At 37.1% G+C, this 17,981-nt stretch overlaps 1 protein-coding gene across 5 annotated transcripts in view; it reads right to left on the bottom strand.

Moving 5' to 3' along the window:
* Nucleotides 1–17,981, bottom strand: part of RABGAP1L (RAB GTPase activating protein 1 like) — a 762,700-nt gene that overhangs the window by 533,708 nt on the left and 211,011 nt on the right. For all 5 annotated transcript variants that reach the window (XM_025877662.2, XM_073900045.1, XM_073900044.1 and 2 more), the window contains one exon: nucleotides 4,448–4,598. In XM_025877662.2, the coding sequence (XP_025733447.1) occupies nucleotides 4,448–4,598 (151 nt within the window). The remainder of the gene's footprint in view (nucleotides 1–4,447; nucleotides 4,599–17,981) is intronic.

Raw genomic sequence — 17,981 nt, 5'->3', positions numbered from 1 at the left:
CTTGACCAAAGAAGACACTACCAATTGCTGAACCATGACGAACAAGTACCAAATATTGGAGGCACTTCTTACTGAAAATCCTCTGGGTGTTCATGTTTTTTCTACTGAGCAGCTGGTAAACTTATATGCATTCACCACCAAAGTACATACATACATTCTTGGCTACAAGCACTTGCTGTCTAATTTCTACCCTGAAACATAGAAAAAGGACAGAATTTTTTTTTAAGATACTTACATTCATCTTTTATTATCTTTTATTAGAAGGAAGACAATGAAGCTAAATATACCATTGTACTTCCTCTCACAGAAATATTGTAACTTGAGAGCTTGAATAAAGGAACATTATTAGAGCCACACATTTCTATACTGTTTGTATGAAAATGTTGTTTTTGATAAATTGTACTGTTAACAATAGAAGTAACATTAAAAATTTTATATAGTCATAAATGTATAAACTGAACGTGGAAATATTTATTAAACTATCTTAAATTCTACATTGTCAGTCAATCTCTAGCGGTAATTTTTAAACATTTGCCATTCTAAAATAAACAAACTACTAAGCTTAATTTTTATAACAAATTATTCCACAACAGATCTCAACTATTGCCTCTCTTAACAGGCAACTGTAACAGAGAAAGGTGGGTGTCTACCCAATATCTATTTTCTCTTTTCATCCTTATTAATAAACCCATATTTCAGTGGGTAGAGGAGAGAAGCAATATACCCATCTTAAAAAAAAGAAAATTCCCAACTTCCCAGGGAGATAGTAGCCAAGTAACAGAATTCTGATCAAAAAGATTAAGTAAAAGTTGCTGCTTAAGGTTTAAGGGAAGGCTCTTTAAAAGGGCAAAAGACAGGGGCACCTGGGTGGCTAAGTCTGTTGAGTGTGGACTCTTGGTTTCGGCTCAGGTTGTGATCTAACAAGTCATGATCTCATGGGTCATGACAGCAATCCCCAGGTCAGGCTTCACACTCACTGCAGAGTCAGCTTGGGATTCTTTCCCTCTTCCTCTTCCTCTTCCTCCCCTCTGCCCCTACCCCCACTCACATGCACTCTCTTTCTCTAAAATAAATAAATGGATCTTTAAAAGGGGGGGGGCGCAACAGGCTTGGTTCAGATATGCCAAAGAGAGGTCTAGCCTCAGTATAAACTTATGGGAGATAACCTCTAAATCCCTGGAATCTCCCAAATGATAGAGTGTCTTTTTTTCATTCGGGGTGGGCTCCTTCAACCATATCTGATAGTTTATGTTGAGGAGGCAACTCATGGTGAGCCTCTAGACAGTTTATGTTAAAAAGAGGACTCAGTATGGAGGCTAGCCAAGCCAGAAAAACCAACCATGTGGTTAGAGGTGTTGAGCCAGGTGATATCAGCCCAACTTCAGGGGAGGGGAGAAGAAAGAGCTAAAGATTGAGTTCAACCAGGTGGGTGATGATTCAATCAATTATGCCAATGTAATGAAACCCCAATAAAAATCCTGGAGTCCAAAGCTTGGTGAGCTTCCTCCATTGGTGATTTTCTAAGTGCGTGCTGCTACACATTGATGCAGGAAGGATAAGTGTCCTTGAGAACGATGCAAGCATCATATCTGAAATCCTCTCAGTCCCAGATTCTGCTCTATATATCTCTTCCTTTGGCTGGTTCTGGTTTGTATTGTTTTGCTATTAAAAAAAAAAAACAAAAACAAAAACAAAACTAAACTAAACCTATTCTTGTGAGTTTAACATTTTGCTATAGTGGTCCTCCAAGTTTTCTGGCCAAACCTGTAGCTGAGCTGGTATGAAGTAAGAATGGTTCTGTGGACCCCCAAACTTGCAGCTGGTGTCAGAAGTCCTGGGCAGACCTGGCAGCCTGGAGAACTGTTCCCTTAAAGTCCAGTTTGACTGCCTTTGTCTTCCTTCTTTTCTGAACACACCACCAGGTGCGAAGCAGCCATTTTGTGACAAGGTGACAAGCATGTGCCAAGTACATGAGACAGAGTTCAGTCAGGGAAGTATTTCAAAAGAGATTTAATGGAAGAACTTAGGTACTGAAGCACTGGAAGGGCTGAAGACCAGAAGACTGGGGACACCACTGTTAGCTTTCAGGTTTGCCACCACTACTACAGTCCAGAGAATTAAGGGATTGCTGTTGTTCCTCAAGTTCGGAAACTGCAGGAAACAGGAACTACAGAACGAAGGCAGGTGATTCAGAATGGAATGCCTAGAGACAGATGCCAAGTCTCACAACTGGCACGGCCCAGGGATCTGTCTACTACTGTTAGAAAAAAATAATATGGCTCTCGCCTCCCTCCAGTCTTCACATGCAGAAAGTAAATCGCAGCCAGATCTCAGAGTGAAAGAGAGTCTCAAAATATTTTATTCAATGAAAAAATTTTTTGCCATTCTGTCTCTTGATCTTAAACTCCTTCACGCAATTGTATATTCAAAATTACCCATGGTGTTCAGTATATATGGTAAAGCTTTTATCACGTGTGACATATACTATATTGTCAGGAGTTCATAAATAACATTGTGGGAGACTATTCTTTTTCTCCCAAAGTCTGAAACCCTAAAAGGTATGAATTTTAAAAGCCTCTTAGTAGAGAAAGGGGTATGGTAGTAGCTGCTATCCTATAAGCAGCCATTAGAAGTATACAATTTGTTATTTATATAAAAAAGTGATCTGACACCCAGAGTTATGGTCTCTGGACATTTCTTCTTAGATACCTCCATTAATAAAAACTCTTCTGGCCATAAATTCCAATACATGTGTATTTATTTTGTTAATTTTTATTATGCACAAGTGCTACTGTAAATATAGATCTTATAAAGCATAGAAATGTAGATAGGATATAAAAAAAGATAAAACCAATGAAAAACTTATGCTGCGCAAAAATATTATTCAATATTGAACATGGGTCATTTAAAAATGTGTTATTTTGTGCAATTTTTCTATTGAGATAACATAAAACATAACATAAAATTTGCCATTTTAAGGTGTACAATTCAGTGGTTTTTAGTACATTCACAATATTGTTCAACCATCACCACTATGAAATTCCAGAACATTTCCATCACCCCAAAATCAACCCTGTAACTGTTAGCAGTCACTCTCAATTCTTCCATCCTCCAGCAACCGGCAACCATTAGCCTACCTTCTGCCTCTGTGCATTTGCCTATTCTGAACATTTCATGTAAACAGAATCATACAATATGAGTTACTTTTTAATACGTTGGGGGTTTAGCAGTTTTCTTCATTCATGGTTTTAATCATTATCATATCTGAAAAAGACTGACAGAGATCCAGAGACCCAAATAGAGGAGGATCATTTTTTTTTCAGTCACACCCATCAATCATTTTGTTGAAATTTGGTTAGGAAATTACCAATTTTCTCAAATGAATTTTTTTCCTTAAAAAAAGATTTTATTTTTTTTAAGTAATCTCTACACCCAACATGAGGTTTGAGTTCACAACCCCAAGATCAAGAGTCAATGTTCTGCCGATTGAGCCAGCCAGGCGCCCCTCAAATGAATTCTTAGTAAACCAGAAGGTGTTTTATTTTTATATTTTTAACCGTCGGTCCAAAATTTTCTGCAACTATTTGTACAAGTTTTAAACACATTTGAAATTTCTGATTCCAGGTTTTTAAGATGTTAAGAGTTTTATAATAACACATATAGCTTTCAGTGTGACTTCACATAGTGACGTTTAAATTGCTAAGTGTTTCAAATGTCCTTCTCTATAACATGAGTTTATTTCTAGAAGTAGTTGCTTTGTCATCCTTTATACGACATTAATTTTTACTTGAAGGGACAGATTAGTGTTTTTGTTTTCTGTTTTTTGTTATTTTTAGTATCTTGATATATAATATCCTATGATAGCAATCTCTTTAAACTACTCATATATCCTGTGGGGGTTAAGTTAAAACTAGACAACCTTTAAGTCCATGTAATTGAGCATGTGCAAATTGCAAGAAAATTCTAATATCATGAAAACACATACATAAATGTGAGCACCACTGTAATTCCTTCCTCAAGGTGTGCAAGCCCCTTCTTCCCTTGGTTCACTCCTAAATCACATGGGACAAGTAGCCATTGGACCCAACGACTTACTGAGGTCTCATTACCATGGCAGAGCAAATAATTTAATTTGATTTTAAAATTATACTAGAGTATATTTTATACTATGTACAAATATAATTGTATATAAATCTCATACATTAAGAAAGCTTCATTGAAAACACTTGAAATGTAAATAGCTTCCAATGCCACAAAAAAATGAAAGTCAAGGCATTGTTTACCACTATCCACAACAAGTGCTTAGAACAAAAGGCAGAACCATTCACTGCACAACACCAAAACAGTTTTTAAAGAAATTCAAAACATTTATGACTTATTGCAGCTATGAAAACAGTACTTACTTAAAATGCCGTCCAATGAGAAGAATTTGAAAAAAGCTTCCTACCTTTGTGATAAGAAGTCGGTATCTATCCAGCATTGCCTGGTTGTCATGGCAGCCTGCTAATAACTGCCACACCTCTGCCCTCAGGGCTTCGGGGACGCCACTCTTCACCAGAGTGGACAGCCCCTTCGGTCGTGCACCAAGGTTACTGTGCCTAAGAAAACGAGAAAACAAACCATTTATACTCTCTTCACCAAGGCTGAACTGCTGTTGTTATGAAAAGTATGCCAATGAATTTACATAAAAATGTAAGCCTGGGTTGAGAGAAAAACTGGGAAGGTGGGCATGAAATACCATTAGTAGCTCAGTGATGTCCTGGACGTTGTTCCCCAGTCCCATCTTCTTTATTGGTGAACCGTGTTATTCTACCGTCAAGAAATTTTTTACTTCCTCTCATTTACTGTTTAAAATCATCCTATGAACTTATTCATAAAAATGAATGTGTTAATTATACATTTCTGGGAAGCATTTCAAGGCATAAAAAGAACCATCTGAATCCCTTGACATGAACGTAGGGCAAGTTGGCTAATGACGTGGGTACGGCAGGGGATGGGGAACAGAATGCTGAAGGCAGATCACAGGACTATCATGTCTTGATATACCCCTACATCCTCACCCAAAGTACTCCCTAAATGAAGGACCTAGACCTTTCCTACAAAACCTATACAACCTATACAACTTCACCTTGCTAGAGGAGTAGCATATACTTATCAGCCAAGGGTATTTAGAAACGAAACAAAGGCAAATATTTGTTGTCATGAAGTCAATGATGACATAGTAAGTATGCTACTCTAATAATCTGCCCAACTGAACAAGGAAACTGACTTGCAGTGTCCAGTCTTGTGAATATAAATTCCATTCCTCAACGTTTTCTGGTGCCTAGCTTGAACCTGGAGCTATGTTTTATGCTCCTTTGCTCAGATTTTATCTCTACTTGTATTTGTTGCTCAGTTTTGATCTCTTAGAGCTGACCCTGGTGTTACCATCTGGACTCCAAATCTTGATGATGTACTCTGGTTTGATCTAACGTTCAGGCTCTGGTTTCAAGTTTTAGCCTTAAAAGTCATAAAACCAATATGTCTATTTTCTATTTTCTAAAACTGACCTCCCATCTACTTCACCAACTTCTCTAGCTTATGCATACTCTTCCATCTCCAGCCCAGACCTCACTTTTAGCAGACCCTTCCTCTGAAAATATGTTCCATTCTTTTCCCATTCGATCATAATCTGGCCATTTTGGAAAAACTGTTATAACTTCCATAACTCAAAATCTCAAATAAATTCATCCCATTAATATTTTTAATAAGCCATCAAGTGCATGTCTATTCTGCTTTCTTTCAGCCTCTTCAAAGCAACTTTTACAGTGCTGAGTTAGAGAACCTAAGCTGCCAATACTGAATGGCTTGGAGCAAAATGAAATAAAAGGAGGTAGAGCTTATATGATTTAAAACACTATTGCATATTAGGGACCAGAATTATGCTGTTAAGTGAAAAAAAGCAAGTTTCAAAATAGTATATATGATATGATTTTAAATATATATTCTCTGTCTCTCCCTCTCTCAAAATTTTATATATAGTATTATTTTAAATACATATTCATGCTCTCTCTCCCTCCCTCTCTTGCTCCCTCTCTTTCTCTAACACATAATATTTTGAAACCTGAGCTCAGCCTGCACTGGAAAAGAATATAGAACAATATACTCCAAAATATATGTGCAATAGAATTAAGAGGAAAAGTACTTCTTTTATATTCCTCTGCTGTTTAAAATATTCACAATGATCTTAAATTCTTTTATAATTATACACAAAGTCATTTCAATTCTTTAAATTTCTCTCGTGGACTTAAACTAAAATATAACTTTAATTTGTAAAAACAACAAAGCTAAATATGCTCCACAAAATTTCTTGAGAGTAGTATTCTCGAGAAGACTTACACCTGAGTAAACTATCTAACACATGTAACTTCCAGCTGCCTCTTCTTTGCTATCAGTTGAGTATATTAGCAAAAGAATATTATGCCACAAGAGAGCCAGGATCAGTCACAAAATGATCTTTCTCACAATTTATTTGGTTCTGATTATACTTTTGAATAGGAAAAACATACGTTGTTTGAGGGTAGCTGAGTTTCTGTACTCTTAGGGTAAAAAACTGAACTAACTAAAAACAAGAGTGTACAAAGGTCTAAGGTTATTTCCTCTGAAATTAAATGCAAAATATTCTGAATTTTAAGTCCCATAATATAAGGGGAATAGCAAAGCAATTAAATATATGCTACATGTTAGATAGATCAGTAAAGTCATCAGTGTATCCACTGCTATTAAAACTCTAATACACACCTCCTATGTAAAAGAAAGCTTTCCTCAACCCCACATAACCCTCTAGCTATCATGCGGTCTCCTACCCTGCAACAACAAATTTCTCAAAAGAGTTGTTAAATAGTCATTACCTCTATTTCCTCCTCTCCCACTCATTCTTCAATTCAGCTCAACATGGCTTCTGCATCTCTCCTTAGTTTTCACTGAAGTAATGCATGACCTCTCTCCATGCCACTAAGTTCAAGGGACATTTTTCAATCCTTTCACTGTTGACCACTTGGCTTCCTTTGGCTTCAATGACAAAGCCCTCTCTCTTCCCCCTCACAAACCCCACTGCTGTTGCTTCTCCTCTGTGAACCTTCCAAGTGTTGTGGGTGCTCTCTTCACACTTTCCTCAGTGGTCTACATCTCATGGCTCTCTCGTCTCTGAGTGTTTTCACCCATGCCCATGTGTTTGGAGTTCCATAGGCTCAAAGGTGCCTCAAAATCAACACATACAAATCTTAATCTATATTCTCTTCCTAAACCTTGTCTCCAGGGTATCCCATCTCAGTGACTGTCACCACAATCTATCCAAATTAGAAACCGAGGAGTTACTGTTGACATTACTCTCTGTCCTATAGTAATCCATCAACAAGTCTAATGCATTTCTTTCCTGACCTTTCCAAATTCCATGCACTTCTCCCTATCTCCACTGCCACCAATTCTATTCACCCTAGACCACGTACATCTTCCTAACATTGACTTGTCGTACTATATTTCCAATACTGCTGGCAAATATAATTTTGTATAATGATTTAAAATAAGATTTTATATTTGCAATATCTTTTCCTACACATGCATACATACACATGCACCCCTAATGAACATTTTACCACAACATGATTCAACTCAATCAACATTCAGCTTCTAGCTGACCCTCAGCCATCTGTCTGGCCAAGCATTATGGAAAAAAATATTTTCTCCTCTCTTAAAAACCTAGATTCTATTTATCTTTATAGACTGACATTTAAAAAGAACTAAGTAATTCATAATGCTACATGATTAACAGCTTTAATTTACTGATTTTCCTGGTAATCATACAGTAATTATATTGCATACAGCACCCTAATACTTAAGGGGCACTAAGGGATATCAAGCCAAATACTACTAGTATACTTCTGTGACCAGGGAGGACTCAAATGAAATAGCAATTTATGGAAATAATCATTGCTTTCAATATTTCTGATAAAACTTCCTATTAATAATGACATATGGCCATTGCTTTAATAAAATATTAACTGCAGCTATCAAGAGACCTAGAAATAGGCAACCAGTTGTTACGTGGAAACAAGAGGTATCTAATTATTTAAAAAGTCACACATAAAGCAGATATATACTAAATGTATAGTAATCAGGTAGTTTTTATAACACAAATATAAACTCCAGAAGGGCAAGAATCTCTGTCTTCTTTACTTTTGCACCCCAAGTACTTAGTGCCTGGCACAGTGAAAGCATTCAATATATTTTAGATAAATGAGTGAACAGATTTATAAAATTAAATTAATATGATCAACTACTAAGGCTAAGCAAAAAAAAAAAAAGTGCTTTTTTAAAAGCAAACATTCTTTTAGAGGATTTTAATAAGATCATCGAGCTGCCATGAATTCACCTAGTTACATTCAAAAGAGGCATCTTTTCTTGAAACTATCTAGGCATATAAGAATTTTTCTATTTCCAAAACTGCCCAGAGAGAATTTCAAAGGGAAGATAACAATTCTTTTTTTTTTTTTTTAAGATTTTCTTTATTCGACAGAGAGATAGAGACAGCCAGAGAGGGAACACAAGCAGGCGGAGTGGGGGAGGGAGAAGCAGGCTTCCTGCAGAGCAGGGAGCCCAATGTGGGACTCGATCCCAGAACCCCGGGATCATGACCTAAGCCGAAGGCAGACACTTAACGAGAGAAATCAAGAGAGGAAAAGCCACTGAATGACACTGAGTGGTCACTGATGGAATTAGGGCAATTTTTTTTCTTTAAATTTTTTATTGTTATGTTAATCACCATACATTATATCATTAGTTTTTGATGTAGTTTTCCATGATTCATTGTGTATAACACCCAGTGCTCCATGCAGAACGTGCCCTCTTTAATACCCATCACCAGGCTAACCCATCCCTAGGCTCTCTGCTCAGAGGGGAGTCTGCTTCTCCCTCTCCCTCTGCATCCCCCACCCCCACTTGTGTTCTTTCTCTTGTTACCTCTTTCTCTCTCATTCAAATACATAACTAAAGTCTTTAAAAAAAAAAAGAAAAAGAAAAACTTCAAGAAAAAAGACAGATTAAAGGTCATTCTGAAGATCAAAAGCATGTATTTTGATTTGGGGGTAGAGAGGAGCATTTTTCCTCAGTTGAAAAAAATGGAACATTATATGTTAATGTGAAAAGGAAGAAAGCTATAAATGTTCATGCTTAGTGATTCTAGTCTTTCAGGTTTCCTCTGAGCTTATATTTTATATTGTTCTCCCAGCAGTTTGTTGATGCTTGGTTAGGCTGAGAGACCACAGATTAAGACAACACCTTCCCACTTGGTGAGTGTAGCCATGAAGAACACAAAGTGCCTATTAAATATGTATCAATTTTCTGATATTCTAATAAAAGAGAATGAATAGTTTGAAGATGGTTTTATTCAATAAACCAGTATCTAATTTTTACCTCAGACATTCACTTTGTATTTTTGGTTAGGAAATCTTCCTGCTACAAAATTTGACCTTTATACCCTAAGTTTTCAGAATCAGTACTCTGTTTTTCTAGTCTTCAAAAATCTCAACAGTTTCCACATAATTTCAAAACCAGAAGCAGTTATCCAGAAGTAATTCTGCCCAATTCCTTAAATTCCCTCAATAATTTAATACTCTGGTCATCAGCACTACTATTTTGAATATATTCAGCGTGTCCAGAAATCTTAATACCACTTTCCAGTTTGGATTTTCCAAGTCCTCCCATCACAGGTATCTCCTCTCTTCCTCCCTCCCTGCTACTGGCGCTCCTCCCCAACTCCAGTACACTCATTTTTTTCCTGCAGTTATTTCTTCGAGACACCTTAACTTCTTCAAGACACCACTACTAAGCTTTTTATACACTCTGTTTTTAGCTTTCTTTTCCATACTATCTTTATTTCTTTCTGATAATTTCAATTCGTATTAAATTTTTTCCCTTTACATCTTTCTAGTGGTATATTAACTGAATTCTGATTTTATCCCTAAAAGTTTCACTTTATTTCAATACAGTGATCTAGCTGTTGTATACTAAGTTCAAAATACTTTCAACTATATTTTAGTTAAAAGTTCATTAAGAAGGGGCACCTGGGTGGCTCAGTCGGTTAAGCACCTGCCTTCGGCTCAGGTCATGATCCCAGGATCCTGGGATCGAGCCCCATGTCGGGCTCCCCGCTCAGTGGGAAGCCTGCTTCTCCCTCTCCCACTCCCCCTCCCCCTGCTTGTGTTCCCTCTCTTGCTGTCTCTGTCAAATAAATAAATAAAAATCTTTAAAAAAAAAAGTTCATTAAGAACACAGGCTAAAGGGACACCTGGGTGGCTCAGTCAGTTAAGCGTCTGCCTTCAGCTCAGGTCATGATCCCAGGGTCCTGGGATGAAGTCCCTCATCAGGCTCCTTGCTCAGTGGGGAGCCTGCTTCTCCCTCTGCTGGTCATTCCCCCTGCTTGTGCGCTGGCTCGCTCGCTCTCTCTCTGACAAATATATAAAATAAAGTCTTTAAAAAAAAAAAAAACACAGGATGTCTCCTCACTTTAAAGAAAAATACCCCAAAGCAAAATTGAAGTATTTGATACAACAGGTGCTTTACCTAAATAAATCACAAAAATAACTTCATTTAAATACCTAACCAGTATTGCTAAGACTCACCAAAAGCTTCTAAATGTAAAGAACACTAATGTTTAAAAAGATATTCTAAGAGCAATTAAAAATTTTTATCAATCTTTGTATAATCGATATAAACTTCTCTCAATTAGGCAAATTTTACCCTTTTTATGCATATGAGTTATCATGACACAACTGCGATAATGAGCCAAATAAAATAAAAATATTTGAATTGTAGAAGATGCAGCAAGTTTTGTAAATGTCAAAAAAAAATCAGTTCTCTTAGTTGTTTAAAATAGTTTCCTCACATAGTGATCCAAAGGGGCACCTGCACCTCAATGTTTATGGCAGCAATGTCCACAATAGCCAAACTATGGAAAGAGCCCAGATGTCCCTCGACAGATGAATAAAGAAGATGTGGTATATACATACAATGCAATATTGCTCAGCCATCAGAAAAAATGAAATCTTACCATTTGCAACAATGTGGATGGAACTAGAGGGTGTATGCTAAGGGAAATAACTCGGTCAGAGAAAGACAATTATCATATGATTTCACTCATATGTGGAATTTAAGAAACAAAACAAGAGGCATAGGGGAAGGGAGGGAAAAATAAAACAAGATGAAATCAGAGAAGGAAACAAACCATTAGAGACACTTAACTATAGAAAACAAACTGAGGGTTGCTGGAGGGGAAATGGACATTAAGCAGGGCATGTGATGTAATGAGCACTGGGTGTTATATGCAACTGATGAACCACCGAACTCTACCTCTTAAATAATGTACTATATGTTAATTTAAATAAAATTTTAAAAAATGAAATAGTTTCCTCAGATTCTTTCAATGAATTTCTTGAAGTCCACTACTAAAAATATAATTTAGAAAAATATTTTATTTCTAAAAAAAAGTACATTGAATTATAGCTGAGAAGCCCTGTCAATTCTACCTCCGAAGTCTTTCCTCACTTGGAACCTCCTCTCCCTGTAAGGCCTATGAGTCTGGTAAGATCTCATCAACCCATGCAATTACCTCCCAACCAGTTTCTCTATTAACAGTTTCTTCCTAAATAATAAAAAACCCCATGGCAATTTTAGCTTTAAAAAATTTGTTGAGGATTGCCTTTACTATGTTGATAACTACTGAAGCTGGATGGTGGGCATATGAGGCTTTACTCTATATTATTTTCTCACTTTTGCATATCCATGACATCACAATTATCTTTAAATGTTTATATGCCTCTGTAAGATGGCAAACTCCTTGGAGGTAGGAATTATCTCCTATTCAACTTTAAATCAGCAATGGCTAGTACAGTTCCTAAGAGAGAGTAATTTTTTTTTCAGTTGGATGAAATCATCCTATAGGAAAAAATAATAAAATGGTCAAGAAACATGAAACAACTCAGTGTTTCAGTTAGTTTATTAAAATGGTCTGGTATGAGTATACATTCCTATCTTTCTTCATTATGAACCTCAAAGGTAGGAACTGTGTGTTTATCTATGTATCTCCTAGAGCCTAGGAAGATGCTTCATAAAATCTATGTTCCAACCAAGTTATAAATCTTATATTTTATAAAAACAGCAAAGCTCTCAATTTGCTATTTATTTAGTCGCCAAAGTAATTTGTGTTCCTGCCATTCTCATGGTCTCTCTTTAGACTCCTACTAGAAGGCTGGCAAGGGAATCAATTTCCTAATTTATTCTCTCCCTCTCATTAAAACTTATACACTCTTCTATAAAAACCAATCCAGTAATCTACCCACATTACAGAAATGGCACCTGCCCACTTGGCTAAAAAAGTTCTGGCTCTGGAGCCAGACTGTCTAGATTCAAATCCTGACGTGGTCATTTACTCATTGCATGATCATGGGCAAATTACTTACTGGCTCTTGAGCAAGTTACCTATTCATTGCCATTATCTTCTATACATTTTTATACTAGCTTCTTAACATAGCTGCATCTCAGTTTCTCCTTTTCTATTTTTTTTTAAGATTTTATTTATCTGACAGAAAGAGCGTGAGAGCACAAGCAGGGGGAGCAGCAGAGGGAGAAGCAGGCTCCTCGCTGAGCAGTTAGCCTGATGCGGGGGGCTCGAACCCAGGACCCTGGGATCATGACCTGAGTCCAAGGCAGATGCTTAACTGACAGAGCCACCCAGGTGCCCCCAGTGTCTCATCTCTAAAATAAAGATGATAATAGTCCCTACCTCAGAGGGCTGCTGTGATGACTAGAGTAAGGCATCTAAAGGGCTCAGGATAACACCTGGCACATAGTAGGTAAACTTAAGTCAGTTATCACTTTGTAGCCACGACCCCCTTTCCTCCTATTACAATGAACTGTCTGTGCTCCTAAACACAACTTCTCCATTAATCAGCAAATCCATCTCTTCTTGCCTATTCAACGACTTCTCTTGCAACTGTGTCTTCTCCCTCTGGCATTATCAAATTTTCTCTCCTAGATTATTTCCAGCAACATACGACATACTAAATTGACCATTTTAATTTTTAGAATAACCTCTCAATCTACATGCACTTCCTAACATGTCCCCATTTCTTGCCATCCTTTTATAGCAAAACTACTCTGAAGAGGTCCCTATACCTGCTGATTATCTTTCTTCTTAGACATAGTCTAATCAAGTTTTCATTCTTACCTCTCCATTGAGAGGTTCTTGTCAGGGTCATCAGTGACAACCGAATTGCTGGATCAAGTAAAATTCTCAGCTTACTCTGACTTGACCTATCAGCAACCGATTGTTCCCTTCTTCTGGAGAGACTTCGTTCCTTTGATTTCTATCTTGTTTCTTCTCCTACGTTTACAGGTTGTGTTTTCTTGGACTCCTTTATGTGATCCTCCTCATCTCTCCAACCTCCAAACACTGGAATGGACAAGGGTCTGGTCTCTGGATGACTTCTCTATTCGCTCCCTCAGTAAACTTGTCCATTCTAACAGCTTTTAAAAATCATCTATATGCTAATTGGCTCCCAAACTCCTATTTCCATCCTTACCTTTCCCTTGAACTCAATCTAACATGTAACTGACTAAAGGACACATTTATTTGGATGTCTACAAGGCATCTCAACATCTCCAAAATCTTGATTTTATCCTCCAAAGGTGTTCTTCCTCCCCTTGTCTTTCATATCTAAGTAAATGCGAGACCTAGTTGTTCAAGCCAAAAACCTTGGCATCATCGGTCAGTTATTTCTTTTTCTCAGGCCACACAGGAAACATAAGCAAATTCTATCAGCTCTGTCTCAAAATAAATCCAGAATCTGATCACAACATGGCATAAGACATCATCATCTCTCTCCTGGTTTATTTACAATAGTCTTCTAACTATTCTGGCTGCTTCTGTCTTTGCTTTCTTATAATTTATTTTTCACTTCAAAGCCAGAATGATACTTTCAAAATGTTTAAGTCAAAACACCTCACCATAACATGACATGATTAAGACACAAAGTAGTCAAGTAACCGCCCTGTGAAAAATGAATCTTACTTATAATCTAGAAAAAAAAATCAAGTACCAAATGTAGCTGTGTAAAATTTTCATAGACTTGAAGGGACAGAAATCTGTAAGTCAAGAATTTTCATTCATAAATGCATTCAATAAATTTTTGTTGAGCACCTACCATATTCTAGGCACTGTGACAGGGTAGGAACCTGTAAGACAATAGTAACTTTGAGGAGGTCATGTGCATTTGACATAACTTTGAAGGGTTAGAATAGAAAAATTAGTTTGAGACAGTGATTCCTACACTAAATTCTACAATTCAAAGAGAGAGGAATGTGAATACAAGGATAATGAAGGCACTGACCTAAGAAAAGCATACACTTCAAAGAGCTACTCTATGTATAAGCTGTGAATTTCATTCTTGTCTTTCTCCTTTTTTTCCCCATTTCCTTCCTTCATTCATATTTATTACTTGTTCTGATGTATTCTGTGTAGTACACAATATAAAATAAGCATTTGGGTCTTTTTTTCTCTTGTTTTTCTGATATAGTAGTAGCATTTTGTGCTTCAGCAATTAAAATGCTCAGGATTAGTGCTCTAGGTCTTGGGGGTTTGGATTTTTTTTTTTTTTTTGCCATTTAAGTAAGGTACAATTTATGCAGTGTAAAATTCACCCCAGTTCTGTGAGTTTTGACAAATTCATATAGTTGCATGGTCATCACCATAACCAAAATATAGGATAGTTCAAAAATTCTATGCTCTCTTGTAGTCAACACCACCCAACACAATCAATTCTTGGCAGCTACTGATAAATTTTCTATCATGATACGTGTTTTGGCTTTTCTGGAATCTTATATAAATGAAATCATGTAGTATTTAGTCATTCAAATCTGACATATTTCCCTTAACATAATGCATTTGAGATCCATCATGTTGTTGTGTGTATCAGTAGTTCATTCTTTTAATTGCTCAGGAATATTCCACTGACTAGATACCAGTTAGTTGATCCATGTTGGAGAGCATTTGGATTGTTTCCAGTTTGGGGCAATTATGAACAAAGATGTTGCAGACTTTTATATACAGGTTTTCATTTCACTTGGGTAAATACATAGGCATGGAATTGGAATTGCTGGGTAGTGTAATAAGTATGTGTTCAACTTTATAAGAAAATGCCAAACTTTCCAAAACAGCTACACATTTTGCATTTCCACCAGCAAAACATGAGAGCTGCAGTTGCTATGTATCCTTGCTAGCTCTTAGTATTACAATGCTTTTTTGCTGTTGTTTTGTTTTATTTTAGTCATTTGAATGTGTATAGTAGTATAGTAGTACCTCACTGTGGATTTAATTAGTATTTCCCTAATGACTAATGTTGTTTAGCATTTTTTCATGGGCTTATTTGTAATCCAAAATGTCTTCTTTGGTGAAGTATCTGTTCAGATCTTTTACTTATTTATTTATTTTTATTTACTTGAGAGATAGAATGAGAAAGAGAGAGAGCAAGAGAGGGGGGAAGGTCAGAGGGAGAAGCAGACTCCCCGCTGAGCAGGGAGCCCGATGCAGGACTTGATCCTGGAACTCCAGGATCATGACCTGAGCCGAAGGCAGCCACCCAACCAACCGAGGCACCAAGGTACCCCCAGATCTTTTGCTTATTTTTAAATGGGAGTTTTTTAGTATTGAGTTTTGAGAATTTTTTTATATTCTGGATACAATCTTTTATCAGGTAACTGTTTTTGCAAATATTCTCTCCCAGTGTGTAGCTTTTCATCTACGCTGTAGATGTAACGTGGTATCTCATTGTGGTTTTGATTTGCACTCCCCTAGTGGCAAAAGATGTTAAGCACCTTTTCATGTACTGGCTGGCCATTAGCATGTCTTCTCTGGAGAAATGTCTATTTACATTGTGTGGCTCTATTTCTGAACTCTCTATTCTGCACCTTTGATCTGCGTCTGTCCTTTCATCAATGATGTCTTGATTACTACAGCTTGATGGTAAGCCCTGAAATCAGGTAGTGTGTGTCTCCCAAATTTGTTCATTTTTAAGTGTCTTGGCTATTCCAGTTACTTTGCTTTCTGTGTAAATTTTAGAATCAGCTTTTCAGTTCCTACCAAAAACATTCCACTAGGATTTTGATCGAAGTTACATTGATCTCAAAGACTAATATGGGCGGAATGGAAATCTTAACAATACTGAGACTTTCATCCTATAAACATGGTATATTTTTCCATTTATTGAGGTCTTTGATTTCTTTCATTACTGTTTTCTACTTCTTCAACGTATAGATCTAGTAACAGTTTGTTCAATTTCTACCTAAATGCTTCATGTTTTTTTCTAGTGCCTTTATATGTTTTTAAATTTCTATTTCCAATTTTTCATTGCTAGAATACAGAAATGATTGATTTTTGCAAACATTATATCCTTATATCCTACAACCTTGTAAAATTTAGTTTCCAAGTTAGGTTCTGCCAATAAGTTAACAATGGAGCAATAGAAAGGTAGAAGAAAAGAAAGGATTGTATTGCCAGTAGTAGCTATACCTGAGAATTACTGATACCTGCCAGGTGCTCTAGGAAATACCAGCACCAATCACATAGTGTCCCCCTACCAGCTCAAATGTCTGGGTAACTCTGCAGAAGCCAAGAACTAACTGACCCTCCCCCACAGGTCCTTCTAAATCCTCGCTGCTCTGAGCATCCTCAGAAGCCTAAGCAACCAGCTGGGCAGCCTTCTTCAGAGGTCCCTGCACCAGCTCCTCAGGAGACCTCCCTGAGGTCCTAGATTCTGTTTACAACACTACTTCCATTTTTTTTCTCCACCTCTAGAGGATACTGCTGCTTCTTACTACTTGGGTTATGTCAGCGTCCTCTTTCTGTTGTTGGGCATTCTGACACACCAGGAACCAATTCTGTCTGAAAAGGCTGGCATGGCTTCTGCTTTCTCAACTGGATTCTGACTAACAATCTTCTTGCTCTGACCAGCACCCCTCCCCCACTCCCCACACCTAACTGTCCTACAGAATTCTCTTAACTAATGACAAAGATTCTCTTTTTGCCTGAACTCTACTCAGGCTCACCTGAACTCTCTTCTTAAACAGGCCCTGACTTTTAAGCTTCCATGTTCATCTCTGCATTGTCCAACTTTAGCAAGAATCCTACTAAGTCAGTTTAGCCAGGATCCCCCATCTTCAGTATCTGATCACCCTTGATTTCTAATTGAGTTCCTCATCTTCCACCATCCTCAGACAATGTCCAATCATCCTGATCCACCTTTAGCAAGAATCCTGTTAGGTCAGTTTAGCCAGGAGCCCCTTTACCCCTGATGTTTCCTCTTAGTAATTCTCTATTGGCTATAAATTTGCACTTCCCATATTTGGAGTTGAGCCCAGTCCCTCTCCCCTATTGCAAGACCTCATTTCAGTGATCCCTACACTTACCATGATAGCTCTCCCTCCCTGAATAAAGTCTTCCTTACCACCTTTAACCAGTGTCATGAATAACTTTTAACACTAACTCAGGGCCTTAGAAAATGAAAATTCATCTTAAAGGGGGCAATAACAAATCAGTAAAAACATATGATATGAATTTAGAAAGGTGGACAATGTTTACATGAATCGATTAGCTTCTGGATATAGTACAGGGAAAAATTGTGAAAGGTTTTTGAAATGGGCTAAAGACACTACTGAACACCTTTTCTATGGAATGTTGCCCCTTCTGGGAATTATCTGAGATGACAGAGGTGTATATCTCTATTTGTCTTTAGGCAAATTTACAACTCTCAACAGGTGTGTAGAAAACTGGTAACAATGTATAAGTTTTTTGTCCATAGCCATGAAAATAATTCCTGTTCATGACAATGCAAGTGAATTAGCAGGAAGAGAATATAAATCTCCAAATTGAATTCTCATTTTGATTGGTTCTA

Source organism: Callorhinus ursinus, unplaced genomic scaffold (assembly GCF_003265705.2).
Source record: "Callorhinus ursinus isolate GAN/ISIS: 27379988/994484 unplaced genomic scaffold, GSC_fseal_2.0 scaffold13, whole genome shotgun sequence".
Taxonomy (NCBI): domain Eukaryota; kingdom Metazoa; phylum Chordata; class Mammalia; order Carnivora; family Otariidae; genus Callorhinus; species Callorhinus ursinus.
Note: the sequence above shows the minus strand (reverse complement) of the source record. Positions and strands in the feature narration are given on the sequence as shown.